Below are 20701 nucleotides of genomic sequence, written 5' to 3' on the forward strand. Positions count from 1 at the left end.
AATAGTGTTTCATCTTTAGAATGTTAACTATAATTTCTATTCAAACTATTGTAGTTGTGTTTTGGGGGGCATATTTGTGACGGGACGATTTTTAATTTATTTTGAATTTGACCACACTCTAAGTGGAACCAACATCTTATCAGACATTTCTAGTGGGAACCAAATGGGCGATGCAAACGCGATTGACGTCATATTTGCAGATAAACGATTATATAACTATGCTGTAAACTCATTGGCTGTAACATCCGTCATTCAAACTGTAGACCTATCCACACACCGCTTATTCGCCTGGTGGGCTGGCCATCATCCCGTGCCCTTGCGCAGTTCACTGTTATGCTAAGGTTAGCCTCTAAGCTAATGTGTTTATGATATAGCTCAACATGTCCGCCTCAATGGTGCGAGCGACCGTTCGAGCGGTCAGTAAAAGGAAGATACTACCAACAAGAGCTGCCTTAACCCTGGTAAATTATGTTTCCATCTACAGTACATTTTTAAATGTCTATTTAATGCTGTCAATGTTTTTTCTCTGCGTGGTGTTGCACAGCAAAGTTACCTAACAATCTGTTGAGGCGTTGACTAAGCTCAGCCCGGCTCAGTCACATAATAGTGCTATTTACAGTTTATGTCATACTTATATATAAATGATACCTTGTCAAGTCGCCCGCTTATCATTCAGTAGCGTCGTTTATCAGCCTTTGTGCCATTATTACATTTGCATTTACAAACTGGTCGGGCTACTACTTGGCCTCACTCCCAGAACCCACCTCACCCCTGCCCACTTTGACAGGCTGGAATGGCTTAGGTTGACGACAGAGTACAGCATCTTGCAATGGGTCTGGTCCACAAGATTCGCTACAGTACACCACTAGCCCCTCTCGGAACCCTCGTAAAAGGTTTCTGACATTTGGATGTTTACCTTTCATCCAAATGTCAAACCTTTTACGAGGGTTCCGAGAGGGGCTAAGTACACCACCAAGATACCATGTATCTGTCTAAATACTTGAAATGAAATGAAATGAAATCTATATTTACCCAGGGTATCTGGGCTAAGCTCAAGAACTTGTTTCCAGCCAGGCCCTGCTCATAGAACACATTTCATCATTCCTTAATGTCAACGAAGTTCACACACAACACCAGAGGGAGTTCAACAAACCATGTGCAACCCAGATTCGGCACAAACAAGGGACTAAATTAATTTCGCTCCTATGCCACCAAAATGTGGAACGCCCTACCAACAGCCATTAAAACGTGCGAATCCCTTGACTCCTTCAAAACCGCTCTCAAAGGGCACATAGCGCCTGCAATTCGTAACTGTCCCCCGTAAAATCTGAATCCCTTTCCCCCTTACTGTAGCCCTATGTTTATTTTCCCTTTTTACCTCCTTACATGCTTTCCTGTTTTTTATATAGAAGTGTATTATGTCTCTAAATGTTCTGATGAATGAATTGACAATGGTGGACCCTGTAGTAAACGAGTATAATACTTATCAGTGTGTCATCCACAGTAACAGTCTTTGTATTGAGGTGTGCTTTCATGTGAAATGTTAGTTATGTAGTAGGTATACTGAAGGTACTATGTAGACATTTAATATCAGTTATGCTTGTAGACATTTCATGTCAAGTTTGTTGACCTTTACTGCCTGTAGTTCTGCATTAAATTGATCAGTATCAGTAGTTCTGCATGTCAGACGGTATAGATCAGTAGTTCTGTATGCAGACATTTGATATTGGCTGAATTGTGATGCACAATAACGATGATCAGTGAGGATTTTAACAGCTTTTCTGGAATAACTATACTATAGTACACTATAAACTCATTTTAATTGAACTTAAGAGTGTACAAGACGAGTGTAACCAACCTCAAACATTTTTAATGTATTCTCCATGGTAACCTATCAATAAAGTGGTGGTGGTGCTGAGTTTTAGATTTCATCATGTGTGTCTGACTCAGGTTTTTCAGTTTAATTAACTTTAGTTTAGTTAAATTTCCACACAAACCAAGGAAACCTCAGCTATTTCCTCAAAATAAACCATATGCGGTACACAATCCAGCCAGTTTATTGTTGACTTTTAACACTGACACAATTCACCAGGCTCAATCTCCCAAATGCCTGAATTGCATTGTTTCTTTATTATGATATAAAACACCAAGATCAGGGATATATGTAACGTAACGTAAGTGCATCTAATATGAGATTGACATCACATGAAAAATGATGTCTTAATGGCTATAGCGGCATTTTAGTACAGGACTTCATCCACAACTCCACCATACAAGCCCTCTGTCCTTACTAAATGGAGACGCTCTCGTAGGCTCTGCCATGTTGTCAGGAAACCATGCCTCTAAAGCTGTTGCACATGATCCAAGCTAAATCTACTGCATGGAAGAAGGCTGTAGAAGCCCCTCTTGCTGATGGATTGTGGCATGGTCTGATGGCCATAACCTAGCCAACAACCGCCCCATCCTTTGGAATGTTAATAACGGTGGACCCCTTGGATGGTTCACCAACCATCTCCAGAATTGGGGCACAAGTTAAACTACTGATGAATATTTGAATTTCTATTTTGACCAATAATAAAAGTGAATGATAAAACAATGACTTGTTGCAGTAACATTAAAAAGGGAAATTTGTAAGTGACTGTGGGAGTAAAAAATATATATACATGGTTTTTCAACTCATCTAAATGCAAATTCTAAACTGTTATATAGATTATCAAGTATTTTAAGTTTATCTGAGCTTCCAAAACCTTCTGCTGTGTACATCTTTGTTGAATAGTGTCATTTGATTTCTCATAGTTTTCTTGTGGTCTTGAATGTTTCTGAAGAGAGCTGTCATGCATAGATGGTGATGAATGGAAAGCTTTGTAGTACAGTTATATTGGTACACAGATATAGGGGGTTTTAAGTGCTACTTTATGATATGATTATGGACCATTTCATGTAGAACATTTGTCCACATTTTCTGTGATCGGCCATGTCCTGGAATGTGGTAGCCTAGATCAGTGTTTCCCAACCTTTTTTCTGCCAGGGCACACTTTTCATAGCCAAAAAATTGTGCAGGTGAGATTTACTCCATTAACATCTAGGCCCTAGATGTTAATGGAGTAAATCTCACCTGCACAATTCCTACTTATCCTTCTATTGTAAACAATGTTAATCACTTTTCAATCTTCCTATTTTGGGCATGTCATTATAGCCAAACAAATAAATAAAACAAATCAATTGTTCAAAAACAGCATTAAATAGGGTTATTTTCTGCAATCACTTATATAATGTTATGTATAACATAACTGTGTGGCTTAACATTTTCTTGCTGCTTTTTCAGACTCCATCCGCTGTAACCAAGATCAAGTCGCTGCTGGAGAATAAGCCTGAATATGTGAGTGAAGTGAATATTCCAGGGGTGTGCATTGTTCCCACTGTGGTACTGTTCATCACACATCATTTTTAAGTGGTGCAAACCACTTCCTTAAGTGACTATGTGTGTGGCTGGGTGGGTGCGTGCGTCTGAGCACGAAAACAGCATGGTTGTTTTTCACCACCTGTGCGCAACCTAACACACACACAAACACACACGCACATATTAACTGTATATATGGTGATTTTGGGTGTGCCAGTATAGTACAGTGACAGACAGTACAGTACAATACAGTAGAGGGACCCCCACACGGTAACTCTGTCATAGGAGCTCATTGATAGTAGTACCACTGTCAAAACTAATTTGATCAAATCTTTATATTAGTGTATGAGAATAGCTTGAGGAAGTCTTAGCCAAAAAGCATTGAGAACAGTTTAGCCTTACAAATGGGGGTAAAGGGGGCACGGTGGCACAGTTGGTAGTGCTGTCGCCTCACAGCTAGAAGGTCCTGGGTTCGATTCCCGCTCGGGACGCTGTGGGTGCTGGCGGCGTGTTTCCTCCTCCGCGTCATCAGTGCCCATACCCGAGGCTGGGTTAGCGAAAGGGCCTTTCTGTGTGGAGTTTGCATGTTCTCCCTGTGTCCCCTAGGGTAGGTACCCTCACAAAAAACATGCAGTAATCCTGGTCTCTAAACTGCCTCCCCCTGGCCAGCCGGGGCGCCTGATGGAGGGGAAAGGAACTGGTTGGAATAACGTGTTCCTTCCACATGCTACGTCCAACCAGGGAAACTCCCCCCTGTCAGGTGCAAAGGAGCAACTTGGACACTCAGGCATGAAGGAAGCATGAGTTCAAGTCCGTTGCTCCCCCATGTCCCCCATATATGGGGACTAGGTTGGCGGAGGGTGTCCAGGATCACATTAGCTAATTGACACAGGGGTGAAAAATGGGTTACAATATCGTCGGATAATTCTTTTTTTTTTAAACAAATGGGGGTAAGATCATTATGTGTCATTATTTCAAGTTCTCTGGAAATCCGATTGAAAGTTTCTGAATTTGTTTGCTCATTCTGTTCCCCTCTATATGGCATTTACTGGACTACAGATCATGGCGAAACTGATATGTTTATTTTTCAACCAGTACCACTTAAAGGGTAAGACCACTTTTTTAGACGTTTGGGTTGTTTTCTTACCTTATTATGGGCAAACTAGTCCATTCCATGAGTTATTTCGCTCCGTTGTGTTGTTTATTCGAAATTTGAGAAATAAAAAAAGTCGCTCATTGACTTCCATTGTAACGGGGAAACAGCTCTCAAAGTCACCCTTTTAGCACATGAACCAACGCAACAAAAGCGGATTCTGACAGTTTATGACACCAGGAAAACTCATACGGTTTTATTTTCGTCTTTTAAGATAGATTTATAAAGTTACTATTTTAGTCGGAGATAGACTGAAGCAGTGCTACGGCGTTCCCAACTCTCGCGGGTCGTCTTGCGAGGTTTCGTTTGTAAACAGAAGTATCCACGCTGTTTGAGATGCATCCAGCTGCAGCCTCGCATATGAGCAATCCCAGACACAGACACTTTACACACTTCTTCTAAAGTGTCTTCTAAAGTGTCTCCCTCAAACACGTCCATTGTGTATGTTTTTAGTGACAAGCGGACAAGATCAAATCCATGTGTTTACATCCCCGTCGTTTCCAATAAGGAAGTGGTGTACAGTTTTGGTCCAATCAGATCGTTTTTCACAGCAGTGATTCGGTCGGCGTAGGCTTACTTACCGGATCTTCTTTCTACACAAATTAGTCAAAATAAGACAAAGTTGAAATTTTTTATTAAAAATAAAACCGTATGAGTTTTCCTGATGTCATAAACTGTCAGAATCAGCTTTTGTTGCGTTGGTTCATGTGCTAAAAGGGTGACTTTGAGAGCTGTTTCCCCGTTACAATGGAAGTCAATGAGCGACTTTTTTTATTTCTCAAATTTCGAATAAACAACACAACGGAGCGAAATAACTCATGGAATGGACTAGTTTGCCCATAATAAGGTAAGAAAACAACCCAAACGTCTAAAAAAGTGGTCTTACCCTTTAAAACCTAACCTGACTCCGCCAGATGGGGCAGCAGAGAGCGGAGTCAGGTTACTTAAAACCCTCTCTCTTAGTAGAAAGACAGACCTGAGTTACAACTGTCCTTGTCCGATCTACAAGCTCAAAACATGCTGCTGCTATTTTGGGGCGAATGTTCCCCCTAGAGTAGGTATGCTGGGGGTCAAGTGGTATAGCTGCTGTTGGTTAAGTAGACCAAATTGTTAGCATGGACTAAATGCTAGCATTGACTCTGTTTCCAGATCGGTCTGAAGGTGGGGGTGAGGACACGAGGCTGCAATGGACTGACCTACACACTGGACTACACCAAAGAGCGGGAAAGATCTGACGAGGAAGTGCTGCAGGATGGTGAGACACGTTTTGGAAATTGCCCTTTTTATTGCTATAAAACATCCACTGAAAAAGTTCTTCACAACTTATTTTATTGTTGACCTTCATTGCTTTGAGTTTTTCAAAACGTGTAGATTAATGACAGCACTACTGTGGTGACTGTCCCACAGGTGTGAGGGTGTTCATTGAGAAGAAGGCCCAGCTGACCCTGCTGGGGACTGAAATGGACTATGTGGACTCGAAGCTCTCCAGTGAATTTGTCTTCAACAATCCCAACATAAAGGGCACGTGTGGCTGCGGCGAAAGCTTCAATATCTGAGTGTGAGTGTTGTGATGATGAAGCCTCAGTCCCTCCCAAGTCCCTCCTCAGCCACACTCCTCGCTCCTGGATGCGCATGAATAAAAGACTTGAGTGTTTGACATTGTTGTTCGACCCGTCACATTCTCTGGGATGTATTGTGGATAGTCTCTTCAGACAGATTACAGCCCCTGCTGAAAGTGAAAAAAGTGAAAGCAAACAGAAGCTGTCATTCGTTTGTCATTTCTGTTAACAAAAATATATTTAAAGAAATATCTTTAAAATATATATTTTGAATTTCCATTTCTGTAAAAACAGCAAGCTAGCTATGCTTTGACTAATTCAATATACAGTGACTTATTTACATGACAAAACAGAATGGGGGTACAGTCTGCTTTTCCACTACTGCTCTTCCTCTGGAGTCCCCCCACCCCCACACACACACACACACACACAATGCCTGAGTGCCACCTGTTACCTTGAAAAGTCACCCCTGCATTAAATGACCGTACCAGTCAAATTTCCAGAGCCAGACCGATATATTTATTTGGCTGATATACAGGCCATTATTTGACTTGTTTGACGACATTTGGATGCAGCTGATGTGCTCCGGTTTATAAGCACTTTCAACCTGGTGTCCATATTTTGGGTCATTATAGGAAAACCTCAAAAACGTAACCATTGTTTTCTTATTTATGGAATTTCTTAGATTTTTCCCTTTTATTTCTTAATGAAATTACAGAGAAAAAAAACAAAACATAATTTTTTTTTAATTCAAGGAAAAACTTAGCTTTTTTTGGACCCGACCCAGTGTTTGGGAACCAGTGGTCTACTCTAGGACACTCCATAGTTGGGTCAACATCAGACCCAAAAATCTGGCATCAGTCGGGCTCTATTAGCGGAAATGTTGTGATGATATTAACACTGGTATGGCCCTTGTAATTGCAGCTTCTGACTTAAGGATCTTTTAGCAACTTGTTTGTATGTTCATGGTTCATAGATGCACAGATGGATTCATACTACAGATGGCATAATCTATAGTGGTCTGCCATTCTTAGGGACATTTTAAACAAGAGATGGGTGAGAGGGACCTGACGTTTTTTCTTTATTATTGCCTTCCATTTCATATGTAAAGGGTGAGTTTTCTTTACAGTGTTACAGCCCTAACATGGAAATCTGAACAAGCAATGATGTACTTTGAATTGATGCCCCTCAAGTACAAGTGTGCTAAGCCAAAATAATAGTGGATTTGGCTAGTGTTTATTTGGATCTACAAACCAAATAATATATCTGCAACAATAAAGACATCACGGTAGACAAAATGGTAGAAACAGTATAATGCACTCACTGTATGCAAAAGTGGAAGGGTTGGTTTGAGTTTGTAATTTATTGAATTGTTTGAAAGAGTATATTTAAGTGTGTATATAAAGGATGTAAATGACACTTAATCCGCAAGATAACGCACAAAAAAAACATCCCTCAAATAATGAGGTTTGTTTTTCTATTCTTTGCTCAGTCAAAGCCAGAACTATGTGTTTGTGTAGACTGTTGCAATGTATGTACAGTTGACTTCTATATAATAAATGGCTTAATAAAGCAAACTGTGGCTGCACGTTTCTAGTAGTGTAACATAGCTTTGTGAGAGGCGGCTCCCGACATGAAAGGTATAACAACGTATAGGATACACTAGGTTTACATACCGGTAGGTTAATACTTCATGCTATTACCTTTTCAAGTGTCGCTCGACAAGAATCTTGACATTTCAACAGAAACAATTTGACTTTTTAGCATGTTGCAAGTCTTTCATATCTCTGCCCTGACCGTTACAGTCAATGGTACTGGTAGTTGTATTGGACTTTAAAACATTTATTCAAAACAATGTAATTGTTTCTTACATAGCTGAGACCAGATACCTTCAAAACTTTTTGATGGAACTTTTACCCCAAACGGTTTTCAGAGACTTTTCAGAAGGCACAGATTCCCAATTAAATACACACACGCAGTTAAATGCAGAAATAGGTTTTGTACTCCCCTTCCCCTCCCTATCTCCCCTTCCTCCTGTGGCTGTGATGCTCTGTGGCAGAGCTTTGATCTGAGACCTGAAGAGAGACTGCGATAGAGAGTTGACTGGGCAGTCTACACAACGTCTGCTTATCGCTTAACTGACCAGAAACTGACCAAAATAAGGAAATCAACAATCTTTATTTTAAAGTTGAAGGAAAATCACAACAAGTACTAAAGTATTATGGACACTTCAAACATTTGAAGGTAAAGTAATGTTTTTATTTATTTATTATTGTATTTCTATTATTTTTGGGGGGAGGGTTGGGGGCAAAAGATCAGTTGATTTGGTTAATTGTCTTTTTTTCGTGTGACCTAGAGAAGTGTAATGTAATCAAATAGAAATGGTTAAAAAATAATAATGTACTGTGCAAAATTATACATTATTTCCAGAATTATGTATTTGTATTGGTATAATAGCCTATTTCATTACCAGTTTGTAAGTGTATAGTTATTAATCTAGGTAGGTATGTAGGTAGGTAGGTATAGATACGATCAATAGATAGATAGATGGATCGATCTAGAATGTACACAGGCTTTGACATTGATTTTAAATGTCAAACGTGTTGTTACAGAAGATGGCTCATGATTTGTCATGATGGCAGAGGATTTAGTAGCCAGTGGCAATCCTGACTGTGATGCTGTAGCCAACGGTTCTGTATGCAATGATTCTGCAACCGTGATGGGGAAAGGACCACCCCTGCTGGTTGATGCCTGGCTGGTGCCCACTTTCTTTGGGGTCATCATGCTGGTTGGCCTTGTAGGCAACTCCCTGGTCATCCATGTGGTCACCAAACAACAACAGATGAAGACTGTCACCAACTTTTATATTGGTATATATTCCATCCTGCACACATGCAATGCAACCATTTTCTTTTTACGTCATACAACTTTTAGAGATTAATTTAACCATGCCTCAGCGAGGTTTGCACATGCATGGAAATCTGCAGTTGTTCAAATGCAACTAATTATGGGATGGCTAATTGTCTGTCTAAAGAGGACTTCTGTTCTCTTGTAGTGAACCTGGCTACAACAGATATCCTGTTCCTGGTGTGTTGTGTGCCCTTCACAGCCACACTATACCCACTGCCCAGCTGGGTCTTTGGAGACTTCATGTGTCGACTGGTGAACTATCTGCAGCAAGTGAGAGACACGCACACGCACACACACACACACACACACACACACACACACATTTAATTGTTGCTAGTAAATATACGGATTGTGTGTGTGTGTGTGTGTGTGTGTGTGTGTGTGTTCGTTCTAATCTAGGTGACAGCCCAGGCAACTTGCATCACTCTATCTGCCATGAGCGTGGACCGCTGCTATGTTACAGTATACCCTCTGCAATCTCTCCGACACCGCACCCCACGCATCGCCATGGCCATTTCCTTATCTATCTGGATTGGTACTGTACTGTAGAAATGTACATCTCTGTGATCAACAATTGAATGTTTGAAAATTTTAAATTATATCACACTGGAGATTCAGCGAGTTGGTTGCATTCAATGCATGTGGAACGATTGGAGGTTTGGTTTAGTTTGTATAAATGGCGGTAGATAAAGGATTCATCTGCTCTGGGTTATTGACTTATTAAGACTGTAAATGAAACAATATAAATGAAGGTGATTACATAATCCCAATTAATCATGATGACTACAGGACAGTATAATTTGCATCCCTATGGTTGGACACCCATAGCCTGGCATATGGCCAGACTAATATCACTGCACTGGCAGATTTGTCTGGTTTCCAGGCTAGGACACCAATACCCAACAACTCACATCCCAAACCAAGACTGCTACAAACCGTGCAGTGTTCTGAAGAAGCCTAAAGGCCTATACATACTCCAGTTTTAGGTGATAAGGTAACCACCGAAAACTACAACATGACGTCACGCCGGAGTGATAAGTACTCACCGCTCACCCAAACACATCTCTCTGTTTTTACTAATCACCGTTTCGGTGGTCAATTTATCACCTAAAACTGGAGTATGAATATGAAAGTGCCACTGTTATGCAGTTATGGATTAAGTACCAAATGTACATGCTAATCAAACAACTGTTCACTTAGGCTCTCTACTTCTGTCAATCCCTGTGGCCCGGTACCAGCGTCTGGAGGCTGGCTACTGGTTTGGGCCCCAGACATACTGCAGCGAGGCCTTCCCTTCGCTCTATCTCCAGAGAGCTTTCATCCTCTACAGTTTCCTGATTGTCTATCTTCTGCCCTTACTCGCCATCACAGCCTGCTATGCGTTCATGCTGAAGCGAATGGGTCAGCCCGGTATACAGCCCACGGACAGCAACTACCAGGTACGAGATGGAGAGGCAGAGAAATCAGAATCACAAATATTTATGTATTTGATCTGTGTAAAAATGTAAAAAACAAGTAATTTGGTACGGACATGAATACCAATATGAAGAGTCCTTGACTCATTTGCAATTTACAATTCATACAAAGAAAACAATTTAGTGCTACAAAGAAACTGTGGTAGGCCTACCAGGTAAACATCAAACCCAGCATCTGTCTAAACAGCTGTCTAGTAACATTCTTAGTGCTTTTTTTTTATAAACATATTATTTTTTATGATTTATTTATTTTAAGAATAAAAGAAAAAAAGCACCCTGGGGGCTGCATCCCACTTTGAAAATATGTGTTCAAAAGCATGATTTATACCTTGTTGCGTGGCAGTGTAAAATAGCAGATCTACGAGCTCACAATGCATCCCACTGCTCCTGTTGTGAGATTGTAGAACAGATCAGTTATTTTAAGGTTTGCATAACAACCCTCCCGCTTCGTCCCGTGTGCTAGGTGACAGCTCAGGTAGAGCGCACAGCAGCAGTGCGGGCACGGGTCTCTCGCATGGTGGTGGTGATTGTGGTCCTGTTCCTCATCTGCTGGGGCCCCATCCAAGTCTGCATCCTCTTGCAAGCATTTGGCCTCCGCAGCTATGTTCTCTATAAGGTGACTCTCTCTAATACACTGCTCTTATAGAAGAGTCTCTGTTTGTGTAGTAGCGTAGCCTGCCTGTAGCCTAGAATTAGCCTGGCTTGGCCAGCCTCATAGCGGGGATTCACTGAATCTTCAGTGAATCCCCGCTATGAGGCTGGCCAAGCCAGGCTAGCCTAGAATGGCCTAGGGGAGATTCCATTTTCAGCTGAGCAGTAGATGTTTGGTTTTGCAGGCGTGAGACAGCAGTTTGAATCAACATTGAATTACATTTGCTCTACTGGTGATAGAGTCAGGGCTCGTTGTATGCGGCAAAGTAATTTGTCTGCGTTTGTAGTAGGCCTAGTGGTACTATTCTGTAGCTGGAGGTCATTTAGGTTTTGTTTTCACACTGTCTCACAATTTTAGTGCTGGTGCAGGCTGTGGCCCTAGATTGACTGCTACTGTATGATGAACACACAAATTCTACTTTCATGTCGTATTCTATGCCAGGCGGCAACACTGGCATCAAAATGAAGTACATCTGCATTGCTGCACTGCTAACATTCATCATGCTTCATAAATTGTGTTTATCAAAATTCCCTGTTCTGATAATTACATATCACAAAGCCTGTAACGATATTGACACTTTCTGTTTGGATATTGTGTTCACAGCTGAAGATTTTGGGTCATTGCATGTCTTACTCCAACTCCTCTGTCAACCCACTGGTTTATGCTTTCATGGGTAACAACTTCAGAAAAGCTTTCAAGCATACCTTCCCTGCTGTCTTCTCCTGGCGTGCTCCGGCAAGAGCCAGGGTGGGGAACAGAGAGTGGCAGGCCCCCAAAAGGCATACAGAGATGCACTTTCTTTCATCTGGGACCTAAAGGTTATTCGGACAGATGACACTTGTTATTTATTTATACATGCTCTGGAGATGAGAGCACTACACGCACGCACGCACGCGCACACACACACACACACACACACAAACACACACACACACACACACACACACACACACACACACACACACACACACACACACACACACACACACACACACACACACAGGTAAATGTACAGCATGTGAGTGGATATAATGACATACATACAGGTAATGTATGCTGTAGGGGTGGGGTGTTGTAGGAAAGGATGCAGAGCCAACACAGACACACACAGACGGACGGACGGACAATCTAATCAAAAGATGTGCAGTGTTGGATGAGGGAGAACGAGGGACATGACTGAATAACAAGTTAACAACCCAAAAATCTATCTGTCTGTCTGTCTGTCTGTCTGTCTGTCTGTCTCTCTCTCACACACACGCACCGTGACGCACGTCTGTCTCTCTCTCTCTCTCTCATCACATTATGGCGTGGGCCAATCATAGCCGTCCTCCACCAATGAACAATGTAAACAGACTGTCTTGATACTGGAGACATTGGCCAATCAGATGCAGTAGGCTGAGAAATGGGGTTCCTCCTTAACTCTCTCGGCTACCTCCGGAGTCCGCACACACAACATTAAATTACAGTGAAAGCGAATTTGAGAAATCTGGGTCATTCGCAGTTTTCGCACCACGAAGTCGAACAGCAGCAATATCGACCTTACTGAAAACCAGAAAACAAACCATTGTCACCATGGAGCAGAAACAAACCATCAACTTTGGCGCTGGACCTGCAAAACTCCCGCAATCCGTAAGCTCCTAACTTTATGGTGAATAGTAGTTGGATGGAGGAAAGGCAACTACAAGTGTTGCACATGTGGACGTTTTCAGTGCGACTGTATTTCCGTAAATCATTGATGAACCTACTATGTTTAAAGCCAGGAGATGTTTTTTTTGCAGATCCATCCTTGTGCGGCAAATTCTATTTGATATTTATCATGCTTTGTCTGCTTTTCGTACGATAAAAACAGAAGTGAGATGACTTACAAAGTAACAAATGTTCACCAAAAGAGTATTCGACATAATATCGAAAGTTGTCTTCTACACGTTTTATAGCCTTTGCAAATTTTATTTTTGTGCTTTTATTTCTGTGATATCGTGATATGAAGTGACATGACATGCAAAAGCAGTGTCGGCACTGTCGGCTTTGCAACCCCAGATTTGCTGAAACAGTGTGTTGAGTTGCATCAGCCTCATTCATTCATGTGGAAAATGCTTTTGTGCTCGCTAGATGCACCCTCTAGATGGCAGGATAAAACGCTTTCAACTAGGCCTGTGGGTGACCAGATGTCCCCCTTTGCGTGGGACAGTCCTTACCAGGCTAGGACAGTCCCTCATTTCCAAGACCTTTCAGGCGTCCCACAAATTGAGACCCTGTCCCACATTGTGAGATTTGTGACGGCCAGGCATCAGTGTTAAAAAGCCCTTGTAGTTATTCACCTAATAGTTGGCTTTCTGTTGTAAAGCTCTCTCATTGTCTCTTGTCCTGTGAAATGAGAAATATCCTTGGCTACAGCACCAAGTCGGCCATACCACCCATGACCAAAATTAGCATTTTTAAATAAAATGTTAGACGCCAGGAATTATATGACATAAAGACAACACAGTATTTAGGTGTTTTCACTGTTTGTGTTGGTACCAGGTGCTTTACCCACAGCCCCAGTGTGCTGTTGCTACATGCTATAGAATATAGATAGTCCTTTTAAATATCATTATATATAATAAGAGTGATTGTAGTAATTGTGTTGGTAACCAGAAGATTGGGCGCTATACCATTAACATTTAAGGCCTAATATTTCTACAATGTCATTATCTGTATAAACAATACGTTGAAGGGTAAATGCTGATAGTGATGTGCCATGCATTTTCAAATGTATACTTAACATTACTTCAGACCATTTTCCAAACTCTTTCTTTTTCTTTTCTTTCTTTTACATTTTTGAAAAATGTTACATTGAAGTGCCCACTCTTCCTGTATCGTCCTGTGACTCCTGTTCCTTGTGGCAATGTACCATCCACTTCATTCATTGTTTAGAATGTTACTAAATAATAGTATACACAGTAGAGTAAATTGTGTAATTGCAATAGCCTAATTAACTAAGTTAACAGGCCTATGTAATTGCAGGTGCTGCTGCAAGCGCAGAAGGAACTCATCAACTACAGTGGAATTGGGATTAGTGTTCTTGGTAATTATTTTCTAGACATGTTCAAGACAAGTACTGGTGTAGCTTATTGATTATCAATCAGTGTATCAATTCACGCAATGTATTGTAATGTGCATGTATTGTAATGTGCTTTGCCATACATTCAATATCTCATCAGCATGTGCTTGTAAACATATTTTCCTGTCTAGAGCTATATTTATTCGACTGTTGAGAAATGTTGAAGAAATGTTCTTGTTTCTGTCAGCAATGTAGGCTACAGATTTCACAGGTTGACACTGTTGTGTGAAAATAATAATAAAAAACTCCCCAATGGCTTATTGGTGGCATTTAACTACATCCATAGGTACATTAAATGAGAGATCCATGCTACTGTAAAAGGGGAAATGAAACTTATTTATACTTTATTAAAATGAAATATCATTAATTTTGTACAATACAGAGATGAGTCACAGATCATCAGACTTCAACAAAATTCTGAACACAACAGAGAACCTTCTGAGAGAGTTGCTGTGAGTATTTAATTTGTTATTTTAAAAAACTGTTACAATAATCCATGTTCTCTGTTTGATCTGATGCACATTAAGCCCTAAGCGTGGAACTAAGAAGGCCTATAATATAGATTGTTCCTAGTCTGCCCACATTCCAGACTGATTATCTCATGTGACTGTGTAACAACTTGTTGGCGTTTCCGATCTAATCTCGCCTAAACCAGATGATCTGTGACGTCACGTCTAAATTCAATGTAGGGGCTAAACCGGGGTGGGTAAATTTTGGGAGTTCGAAACAAACACCTGAACCAATGCAAAGACTTCAGGGCTGTCATTCATATTGGGACAGTGATATTTGTTTTCAAAGCAGTGGGTGTAGCCGTAGGTTTGTTAGCGTTAGTGGCCATACTCACCGCTGTTCTAGCCACTACATTTAATGTCACCAGACGTATCAGTAGGTGGAGATATCTGGTCATCTGGCTATGCAAGATTAGTCTTCATCTTGCATGGTTCACCTCGGGTTCACAGATGGCCATTTTCGGATGTGCCAAAACTGATACATTTAACAATGTTTATTATTAACATGCTGCAGTGCACAATCACTTATTAATAGTGATGTTTTATGCACACAGGAACATCCCCGCCAACTATAAGGTACTGTTTTTGCAAGGAGGCGGATCTGCACAGTTCAGTGCTGTTCCCTTCAACCTGATTGGCCTGAAGGAGGACAAGTGTGCTGATTACATTGTGACCGGCATCTGGTCATCCAAAGCGGCAAAAGAAGCTGAGAAATATGGCAAGATTAACATTGTCCACCCCAAGCAGGACAGCTACACCAGTAAGTCTATGTATCTGTGTGTTTATATACTGTACTGTACATCAGTGTCCATCCAATCCATGCATATCAATAGAGATCAATAAAGTTTAATGTTACAGGAGGCTTTTGGGAATTTGTTTGCCACAGACTGCTATTGCAAGCTTACAGTTTAGGTAAATGTAACTATTGTGGTAACATAGTTCCAAGAGCAGTATTTTAGCACTTTGGCTACTTGGGCTTGTGTGAGACGAGACATTCTTTGAAAGCATGAAGTACCAAAATTACTTTCTCTAATTGAAACAAAATGGCATCCACGTGCAGCCTATATCCTTGTGTGTACAGGACATCAGTGACTGACTCACGTAACCCACCCAAGTAGCGAAAATAGCCAATCTTCAAGCTCACAAGGTGTATCTCCATATTTCATCTTTATGTTTTTTCATTAATCTCTACACCTCATCGTACGACACACGCAATGTGAAAATGTATGCAATTCTCTGTGTGAACATTTTTTTATTTCTTTGAAAGCTTTCACATGCCCAAAGGATGCCTGTCTGTGGGTTTTATGAATATTTAACCAATACTAAAGCATTACAATTAATCAAGTTGGACATTTTCAGAAAAAGACCATTAGGACATCAGCGCTGGACCACAAAAGTATACCAGTATGGTTAGCACTTAGCACGAGGAGTGACTTGGGTTCATTTAAAAGGATAAGACGAAGCAGAAATGTTAGCAGGGATATGGGGTACAAGTAAAATATGGCATCAGAAGAGCATTTAACTAAAGCAAGATAATAGCCATTGTTTTGTTGTGTGACCATTGTGCTGCTGTGTTCACTCAGAGATCCCTGACCCAAGCAGTTGGACTCTGAACCCCACAGCCTCCTATGTGTACTACTGCTGTAATGAGACTGTCCATGGGGTGGAATACAACTTTGTCCCTGACACAAAAGGAGTTGTCCTAGTCAGCGACATGTCCTCCAACTTCCTTTCCCGGCCGGTGGATGTGTCGAAGGTGAGTTGATATTAGAATAGCAGTGAACATATTATATACAGCCAAGGGAAAGCTGTCTGTAAAGATGTTTATTGGCTCGTAGAGGTTAACTTTTGGTTCAAAAGGTCATAATTTTTACTTGACCACAATGGATTATAATTACATTATGGGGCCAAAATACAGTTCGGTGTCCTTTACACATGAGGTCACAAGGTCAGCTGGTCTGTGCTTTTGTTGTTTGAAATTCACAATGGGTTAATTTGATGATTTTATTAACTCATAACATGCTTATATAAGCTTATATAATGATCCTTAATTTATTATTAATTATTAAGGTGCGTGTCCTTACACTCTTGTATAGTATGGGCTGATTTTTGCTGGTGCTCAGAAGAATGTGGGCTGTGCTGGTGTAACCGTGGTCATCGTAAGAGAAGATTTGTTAGGCCATTCCCTGAAAGAGTGTCCCATTGTCCTGGACTACAAGGTGCAAGCTGAGACCAACTCGCTGTACAACACACCCCCTTGTTTCAGGTACCCATGGGCTGCTATTTTATTTTTTATTGTTTTGCTTTCAACCTTTATTTTATATTTTTTTATGGAGGGCCAGACAGTAGGCTGACAGGAAATGGGGAGAGAGACGGGGGGATGACATGCAGTAAAGGCCGTCGGGATCGGGAGTCGAACCCGCGGCACACTGCCAGACTGGATTACCAGCCAGGGCTGCTATTTTTTTGTTAGCATCTTTACATTCATTGATATTGAAGCATATATTACCTAGTTTTGATTTGATTTTTTGTGTATTGTTGCAAACCCATGCATTTACCAAAAAGTACGTTATTCAGGAAATTTACTGATTGAAGCCCATGCATGTTTTTTTAAATAGTGTAATGGCTTTTCTAGATTTCAATGGTTTGAAAATTGGGTAACTAAACACCATATACGGTAAAATAAATACAAATATAAAGGGGGGGAAACAACACACATGGTTTTGGAAAAGTGGCATTTGTTTCATGTTTCTGTATTTGTATTTTTATACCTTTTCATAATGACAATGCTGTATGTTTGTTGATCAGTATCTACATCATGGGCCTGGTCCTGGAGTGGATCAAGAACAATGGAGCAACAGCTGCCATGGAGGCCCTCAACAAGCAGAAGTCCTCTTTGATTTACGACATCATCAATGCTTCCAATGGATTCTATGTGTAAATATCAGATGCCTTCCTTAATACAGCTATATATTAGATTCATACTGTGCTAGTTAGTGATGGGTCAAAGAAAGCTAGCAACCTTCATGAATTTTGAAACATTTTTGAATTTCTTTTGCAGTGATAATGATTTAAATTGAATGCCACAAACAACAAATGATGGTTGCTTGCTGAACCTTTTTACACAGGTGTCCAGTTGACATGGCATGTCAGAGCCGCATGAATGTGCCTTTTCGTGTGGGGAAGAAAGATGGGGACGAGGCATTGGAGAAAAAGTTCCTGGATGGGGCGTCCAAACGTGGCATGATCTCTTTGAAAGGACACAGGTGAGGGTTACAACTTACACACAGGAAAGGTTTGATTGTGCATGCTTGTCCTACTCAGAGTTATATTAGGTGTTGGGCAAATGGCAAATAGATAAACGATAAAAGTCACACTGCTCCACCTGTTTAATGTTGTTTGTTCAACATTTTGATACACACATACTGTAGGACAGTGGTTCCCAAACGTTTTAGCCTGTGAACCAAAAGAGAAATTAGATGTTTGCCAGGGACCTAAACAGTGAAAATATCAGATCTACAAGCTCACATGCGTGTGTAGAATCTAGTAGGACTATAGTAAATAATAAAAAAATAAATCGCTATAACATTTTGTAAAAAAAAAAGAAATACATATTTAGCCCCATGCTCGAATATTGCAACAGATTTTTTACTTAATTTCACTAACATTAATATGTTAGTGCAATAATGGGCTGTGCTAGGTCCAGGTCCAATATGTGCAATCATTTCAATACGTTTAACATAAACATTGAACCAGTCCGGCCCCCGACTTAGACAATTGTTTTATTTTGGCCCACTGTGTATTTGAGTTTTACATCCCTGGTGTAGATCATCTACATTCACTACTTCTAATTTACCCCTTCTTAACTTCAGTGTATGTCACAAGTGTATTTTACACTAAATCTTTTCAAAATAACAATAGAGGTAGAATTGCCACAACTAGTCCATGTTTTACAATCATTTGAGTCTTTTTTTTATGATTCAAATTTGTATTGCTTTTTCAGTTTAGTCACAGAGTCTTTGAGTTTTGCATTCATCAGCTGGTTTTGGTGTTTTGTTTATAACGACTGCTGCTGAATACAAATTAGTTTTGCATTGTTTTGTTACAAAGCAGTCAGAGTGAAAGAGTCCGTGTCCACCTACAGGTCGTGTGGGGGAATTCGTGCATCTCTGTACAATGCTGTTACAGTGGATGATGCCAGAGCCTTGGCCATATACATGAAGGAATTCCTTAAGGAGCACCAGTAAACCCAGACCATGCTAACATGTTTTGTTGCACTACAACACCTGAATTTTCCCGTAAAGGTCTGTCTACTTGATCTATCATGCTGTGAAACTGTCACTACGGTAAAGTTTCAAGTAGTTTCTGGTTTGTCTAGTTTAGGATCCATGTTGGATCTACTACTAAGATGTTTACACTTTATTCAATACATTTGCTACTAAATAATTAACCACTACATGATCAGTAATGTTAATTTGATGTAGAAGGAACTGTATTTGTTGACTAATGTCGCTTTAATGTACATAGATTGTTTTACCGGTTTAAAGAATATTTACATTCCAATAAAATCGAACTTAGTAGTACATTGTGCACTTATTTCTCAGTTGAGCTTCGAATGGAATGTTGTAATGAGGCTGTGTGCATATTATGTATATTTGTCACTGTGACTCAAAACACTGTATAATCATACATAATTCACAACACATGGCCATACAACTTAATTATCTGACATATATTGCAATTTGGTGATCAAAGGTGAATACTGATACTTCAAACTGATGCATTTTCTAGTGCTAATGCATTCTAATCTAGGCCTAGGGTTTCTTGAAAATTGTGATCCTCTACCCCTTTTTTGCTGTAGGTGGCAGTGTTTGTCAAGAATTAGTTTTTTGTTGAAAGTGTAGGGGGGTTATGTTTGCTAGCAATAGCATGTTTTGAAGTTATTTGTTTTTTCACTGTGGGCTTCAGTGCAGCCACATGAATGCACACATGTCACGTACGTACGCAGCACACAGCAGTTTCTTCCTGATTACTCCTCGCCACAGATGGTGTTCACAACTAATAAGTGCTCTGCTCCCATCTTCTGACAACAGAATGTATGCAAACATCCATGAATTGTTAGTTCAGCTGTTCTGCAGTGTACTGTTCACCAGTCCTTGGCTGTCTCATTCAAGACATCAAAAGCGTTTAGTATTTACAGAGACAACATGGAAAGGAATTGATTGATTGATTTAATACTTTATTAGGCAGAAATGTAAACGGTACAGAGTACAGTCAAACACTTAGTCTAAAAGGATATCACAGAATAAGTACTTGCGGTCTTGATTCCAAGGCACACAGGAGCAATGACAACGAGAAATAAAGCAAAAACATTGGCATGCAGAAAAGGGACAACATTTTCAAGGTAATTTCCTCTCCCTTTCAATGCTTTATTATTTAAAGATGGGACCTTATTCATTATATATTTTTTACCAAATCAAGTCAGTACTGCATGTTTTAGGTAGCCTATGTCCCACTCCCTGGACTCTTGAATTTAAAAATCACACTAATATATTAAAGTCTAACGGTACCCATGTTGATTAGGTGACGTAAAACAAATGTAACGCAAACATTAAATGCCATTAACAATAAAGAGACAATATGACGTAAATATTCCCTTCATTGTCAATGGCGGTTTTAAAACAAACAATGAACTAAAAACAAACATTAAACCTGTATATAGGAGGGCCCCTCAAAAAACAAATGTAAGAAGTGGGCATACAGAATCCTCCAATCAGTGAATTCAAAGGCCCCTACATTACTGTATGAGGTTATAGTGGCAGCCTCTCCAAGACCAGCCAGTAGGGGTCAGCAGTGACACGGACTACAGGGAGGAAATTGGGATATTTGTGTAATGAAAAAGGTCATCAATAAAGCAAAAATCAGTTTACAAAACCATTTTTT

The 20701-nt window shown here is 40.3% G+C and overlaps 3 protein-coding genes across 3 annotated transcripts; all 3 read left to right on the forward strand.

Annotated features, from left to right (window-relative positions):
• The first annotated feature begins 149 nt into the window (after positions 1-149).
• Positions 150-7689, forward strand: isca1 (iron-sulfur cluster assembly 1). Its single transcript, XM_079517075.1, has 4 exons — positions 150-461; positions 3326-3379; positions 5703-5808; positions 5961-7689. The coding sequence occupies exons 1-4, from the start codon at positions 381-383 to the stop codon at positions 6107-6109; spliced, it is 390 nt and encodes a 129-aa protein (XP_079373201.1). The 5' UTR covers positions 150-380; the 3' UTR covers positions 6110-7689.
• A 1058-nt stretch (positions 7690-8747) lies between these two features.
• kiss1rb (KISS1 receptor b) lies at positions 8748-11965 on the forward strand (the record flags this gene model as incomplete). Its single annotated transcript, XM_079516897.1, has 6 exons — positions 8748-8982; positions 9168-9292; positions 9422-9557; positions 10223-10461; positions 10961-11113; positions 11753-11965. 6 exons carry the CDS (start codon positions 8748-8750, stop codon positions 11963-11965), a joined length of 1101 nt encoding a protein of 366 aa, XP_079373023.1.
• Positions 11966-12539: 574 nt separating this feature from the next.
• On the forward strand, positions 12540-19341 carry psat1 (phosphoserine aminotransferase 1). The gene is made up of 9 exons (XM_079516351.1): positions 12540-12778; positions 14153-14213; positions 14632-14701; positions 15313-15518; positions 16342-16514; positions 16855-17024; positions 17567-17695; positions 17887-18024; positions 18903-19341. The coding sequence occupies exons 1-9, from the start codon at positions 12722-12724 to the stop codon at positions 19003-19005; spliced, it is 1107 nt and encodes a 368-aa protein (XP_079372477.1). The 5' UTR covers positions 12540-12721; the 3' UTR covers positions 19006-19341.
• Positions 19342-20701: the final 1360 nt, after the last annotated feature.

The sequence above is a fragment of the Electrona antarctica genome (genome assembly GCF_951216825.1).
Source record: "Electrona antarctica genome assembly, chromosome: 12".
In the NCBI taxonomy this organism is placed as follows: Eukaryota; Metazoa; Chordata; class Actinopteri; order Myctophiformes; family Myctophidae; genus Electrona; species Electrona antarctica.

Coding starts and splice junctions, on each gene's coding strand:
- isca1 (XM_079517075.1), top strand. CDS start 381: ATGTCCGCCTCAATGGTGCGAGCGACCGTTCGAGCGGTCAGTAAAAGG. Junction 462..3,325: donor CAAGAGCTGCCTTAACCCTG/GTAAATTATGTT, acceptor CTGCTTTTTCAG/ACTCCATCCGCTGTAACCAA. Junction 5,809..5,960: donor CGAGGAAGTGCTGCAGGATG/GTGAGACACGTT, acceptor ACTGTCCCACAG/GTGTGAGGGTGTTCATTGAG.
- psat1 (XM_079516351.1), top strand. CDS start 12,722: ATGGAGCAGAAACAAACCATCAACTTTGGCGCTGGACCTGCAAAACTC. Junction 14,214..14,631: donor AATTGGGATTAGTGTTCTTG/GTAATTATTTTC, acceptor TGTACAATACAG/AGATGAGTCACAGATCATCA. Junction 18,025..18,902: donor ATCTCTTTGAAAGGACACAG/GTGAGGGTTACA, acceptor GTCCACCTACAG/GTCGTGTGGGGGAATTCGTG.